Here is a 4,661-nt window from a genome sequence, read left to right on the forward strand (position 1 = left end):
GTCTTCATTAAACCACAGCGAGATTTTTTTTAGTGCTTGCCTTTAATTTTCATGCTCATACATTTGACATGGATGTAATTAAAATTACGTTAATTCACGATTTGCTGGTAATTACATGGATAACCTAACTTATCGTCATAAATTGGACTGGTTTAAACAGTTATTTCTTCAAAGCTAGCCAATGAACCACAAGTAAAGTGCTCCATATGTCAGGATTATTTCTCTTTATAGCTTAACCCAAAGGTTTAGATACGACTATCAGTGTTTAAACGATAGTATACGAGACAGCAACCTGTGTTGAACTGCCTTAACCTCACCGCGACAGAGAGAGAAAGGAAGATGACTGAGTGTTTGTTTAGATTATCAGCATTGATTTTTAGAATGGACAACTAGTTCGTTCGTCTTATATAGGCATATGATAGGCTGCAAACTTTACTGTGCAACCAAACGTTTTAATGTTCAATAAGTGTCCTACATTGCGACTCTCTATATCTTCTACTCATTGACTAGAGAGCAGCAGGGCTGTTTTCAGTATAGATATTTTCTGTATTAAATAATGTACACCGAGAAAATATATACTGCTTTCTCGAAAGTGAAAGCATCAATTGAATCCCATTTAAATCGGCTTGTTAGTTAAGTTTGAGAGTCTTTTGCTGTACCCCTCGTTGCTTCTTCGTTCTCTTGTTTGTCAGACTTCTCTCCTTGAGATTCTTGCTTGAATCTTCGCCATTTCGCCCGACGGTTTTGAAACCACGTCTTAACCTGTCTCTCTGTCAGTCCTAACACTTTTGATAACTGTTTTCGCTCTGGTGGAGAGAGGTACTTTTGATTTTCGAATATTTTTTCCAATTCCATCGTTTGTTCGTTCGAGAATCGGACCTGGCCACCTTTTTTCTTTTGTGGTTTGGGAAGGAAGAGGTTCCAAGCGCCTGTAAATCCAAAGGAAAAGAAAAAAAATAAAACACAAAGAAATTAAACCTAAAGAATAAGATAGCTATCAATATAAACAAACATTTGTTGATAAACTTCCACAAAGGAGACTTGGTGTAGTGCCATTTCCGCGGCAAATGTAAGACGGGATAACGTAAAGAACTAATCCAGTTTTCACGAAGTGTAAAGTTTTACACTTCAAGCTTTTCGGAACTGTGTAAAAGCGTAAAAACCAGTTCCTGAGATTCCTAAGCTGGGATTCTCACTGTTTTATCGTATAGTCACGTCGCTGATTCTCTAGTACTGACAGTAAATGTGTAGGAAATTTAGAAATCACAGCTTTAAGATAGACTTAGTTGAGAATAAGATTACTTCATTCCTGCACTGAGTGATAGAGCACTGCGTTTATTTTGTTATCGGCTTTCCACACGTCGTAAATCGAGGCCAAGAATTCTCAACCACTGAAATGTTCTTATCACTTACTTCACAAGGCAGAGGAGGGATTGTGGTTTAAAGAAAAAGTTATTGTATTAAGTAATCTAAAAGATGATAGTGTTTTGAATTAACTGAGTTCTCTTATCCAAACAGCGCTAAGCGATCCCTTAAAACCTTAATTCCAATACCTTTACATCTCGCCTACTTCACACCGAAAGCTTAATCTCATAAAACAAAATGAACTGAGTGGGCCAAAACCTTTTATGAATCTCGAATAATCTCATCGTAGATCGCTCTCTATTAAAATACACTTACTATGATCGCTGTATGCCTCGTAAACGCTCGGGATGCTCGGCGGTTGAAATGCTTGAGGTTGGAAGCCAAATGGACGCGGATTGTACGGGACGAATGGGCTGCTTAGATTCAGATTTGGGTACGATCTTGACGGTGTTGGAAGATGGAATGGTTGTGAGATACAGTGTGGTTTTGTTGGTTCGCAAATCGTCGAGGAACAGAGAGTAGGTTGAGGCTTCTGGGATCCATTACTGAGGATATCGTCGATGTAGAACGAGGATGAGTTGTAGGGAGATGGTGTGTAGACGTTGGGCACGCTGCGGTCCCAGTTACAATGCTGCATTATATTGCCTTGTATTGCCTGTCGTTAAGATCCTTTCAGTCTTGAAATATGGTATCTTCTCTTCTCTACTCTGCTCTGCAGTGCAATCTCTTCCCCCGTCTCACGATGCTCGATACTGTGAACTCAACTGCAACAACTTTGTTATGTTGAAATTAGCAACTAATGATCACAATTTAGATACGAAGCCCTGATTGGCTATTTGTCAAATTAATAGATGTTCAATGATAACTACTGAAGTGAGAAAGACAAGGGACCGGGACCACATTGGTCATTGTCAATCCAGACGTCATCACTGTTTCCGTGAAGGTACTCCAAGGTGGTAACAAAAAACATATACAGTTCAGTTACTGTGTAATTTCTTAATGAGGCACCGTCAATTGCATATTTATAGCATTTAAGCTGTGAAAATCGATTCTGAAGCAAATCTAAACGCTTCTTAAATAGAATCGATGTAAAATCCAAGTTAGGCCAAAGATTTATTTTTGGCATTAGGTTCGATTACCGTCGTATAGAGTAAGATTTTGATGCTTAATGATAGTATTTTAGTACGCTTTGGCGCCACTTCCTATCCAGCAAGGTTGACATTAAAGAATGTTATCAATTATCGATAATTAATTAGCAGGCATTTTACAGCATTCTTTGCTCTTTATGTTTTTAATCACCCAACACAAAAATTGCTTTGTTCCTGTGAAAAGTGGCAAGTCAATACACAAGCACACAGGTGTTATTCATTATAACCTAATACAACGCCAAATACTGGAAAACTGTTGCAACACGTCCAAATGGCTGATACGATCCTAGTTTTTGTCAGTTTAAATGACTGGTGTCAGAGAATGACCTATGTAGATTCTTATGACCCACCTTCTAACCTTTCTACCAAAACTTGCCTAGTAATCTTCTCCGGCAATCGTGGAACCGATATTAAAGATGCCATGCAGATCTTATACAGAATTGATTTGACAACAACAACTATGGAACGATTCCTATTTCTGCGCAAAGGGTCGGAAGTTTAGAAAAGCTTCTCCCGTAATTTTCCTGGCTTGTGTGTATATCGTAAACAAAAAGATGCAATTAAAAGTCACTTAGGGCTAAACAAAGAGACGTGCGGGTACTGTTATTCAAATCTGCACTCTTGAAAGAGCTTTGATTTTTTGATACATTAAAATAATTTTGGATTTTTTCTTATCACAGTGCAGAATTCGAGCCATTGAACTTGTTTCGCGTGGTGAAACTAGCAATCCAAGCGGTTTCCGGGATTACCCGATAAGTGTCTTTTTGTTCAATTACAATAGTATGATTTGAGCGCCACCCACATTACTGAAATGAGTCAATTTTAAAAGAGTAAAATTAATCGACTTATTCTAATATCATAAAATTAAAACAAAACAAACTTCGTTAGAGAGGAAACTTCCAAGGAAAGCAACACTTTGTCGCGCTGCCATAAGGCAGTGGTGTTGGTCTTCTGCGAACGAGGGTATTATTAGCGCCCTTATCAAAATGTGTATGCAGCTTTGATTTCAACAGATTTGAAGCGTTTCACTCAGTGAGAAGTAATAAGAGGTACTATTGGATCTCGTGTCGATAAGTAGCGCGCAAAAAGGGCACAAATGGAAAGTGCTGAAATCACGATGGCTTTCTCCTCCCCTCTATGAAATCATCACACTTCAGATGCTCCTTCTAACAGCTCATAAATACACCGTAGAGCCGCGCCTAAAAGACGTATCAATAAGCTACGAAAATGCTTCTTAAGTGCTGCTTGTTCCAGAATTACAGGGAAATTTATGGCATTAAGGAGTTTTCTAAGTGGTCAGTAATTTCTATCAATTTTCAGTAATTCATGCCTTGATAGATATATCGATAATTCCAAGACTTCCATGGTAATTTAGGCTGTAAGCAAGCCTCTGAGTATCTAGTTTCAGTAATAAGGTAAACAGTTGCGTAAGTGCTCCTCTGCTCTTCTTTTCAATTTTCCTCCGGTTTCATAGCAACGGCTATCAGAGGTGACGTCACATGACAGCGCGGGTGGCACTGGGCGCCGCATTGGCGGGAATCCCTTACAGACACGCTGAATCACATCGTCAGATGTGTGGTATTGAGATTTTCAAAATCTCTGCTTAGCTTAAGAAGCTTAATACCTTAGTCCTTTTTTTCTTTTAAAAGAGTCTTAACTACAAATCATCTATCTATTTACGATCGAGATTCGTTCAATTGATCAAATTTTTGAGAGAAATCCTCTCCAAAGACGTGATTTGGAAGTACGTGCAGCGCAAAGGCTCTTGAAGCGGGACTGTTTAATAAGACTCACATATCACTGATTCAAGTGAGTAGATAGATAACTAGTTAGTACAATCGAAACTCGATGAGACAGGACCTGACCGGAGAACACTGAGTCAAAGACTATCTTTGGCATGATGCTCTCAAAGTCTTCAAACACCAGCGCCACTGATCATCCATAAACTTCCATCATGTAGTCGCCAAAAATCTGATTTCCCTTAAATAAACGCTCTTAACTTGTGATTTATTTGAAACGGAAAGGCCAACCCAAAACGGGACGGTTCTCTCGTAAAGATAATCCATACGCAACAAAGATATTTTATCATAATTTGTCCGTAAAAAAAGATAAAAGATCAATGTTGACTTATGTTTATTTTTCTGACAG

At 38.6% G+C, this 4,661-nt stretch overlaps 1 protein-coding gene across 1 annotated transcript; it reads right to left on the reverse strand.

Annotated features, from left to right (window-relative positions):
* Positions 1-209: 209 nt before the first annotated feature.
* Positions 210-2,133, reverse strand: LOC116295594 (hematopoietically-expressed homeobox protein hhex). The gene is made up of 2 exons (XM_031707163.2): positions 1,681-2,133; positions 210-929 (listed from the first exon to the last, which is right to left on the reverse strand). Exons 1-2 carry the CDS (start codon positions 2,000-2,002, stop codon positions 634-636), a joined length of 618 nt encoding a protein of 205 aa, XP_031563023.1. The 5' UTR covers positions 2,003-2,133; the 3' UTR covers positions 210-633.
* Positions 2,134-4,661: the final 2,528 nt, after the last annotated feature.

Source organism: Actinia tenebrosa, unplaced genomic scaffold, assembly GCF_029948245.1.
Source record: "Actinia tenebrosa isolate PJP-AT-01 unplaced genomic scaffold, QUT_ActTen_1.0 PGA_scaffold1__47_contigs__length_23844297, whole genome shotgun sequence".
NCBI lineage: Eukaryota > Metazoa > Cnidaria > Anthozoa > Actiniaria > Actiniidae > Actinia > Actinia tenebrosa.

What these genes read in the sequence shown, in the direction of transcription:
- LOC116295594 (XM_031707163.2), bottom strand. Translation starts at nt 2,002, where the DNA reads ATGCAGCATTGTAACTGGGACCGCAGCGTGCCCAACGTCTACACACCA. An exon ending in CGAGGCATACAGCGATCATA is followed by an intron (nt 930 to 1,680) that starts GTAAGTGTATTT and finishes TTGGATTTACAG; the next exon opens with GCGCTTGGAACCTCTTCCTT.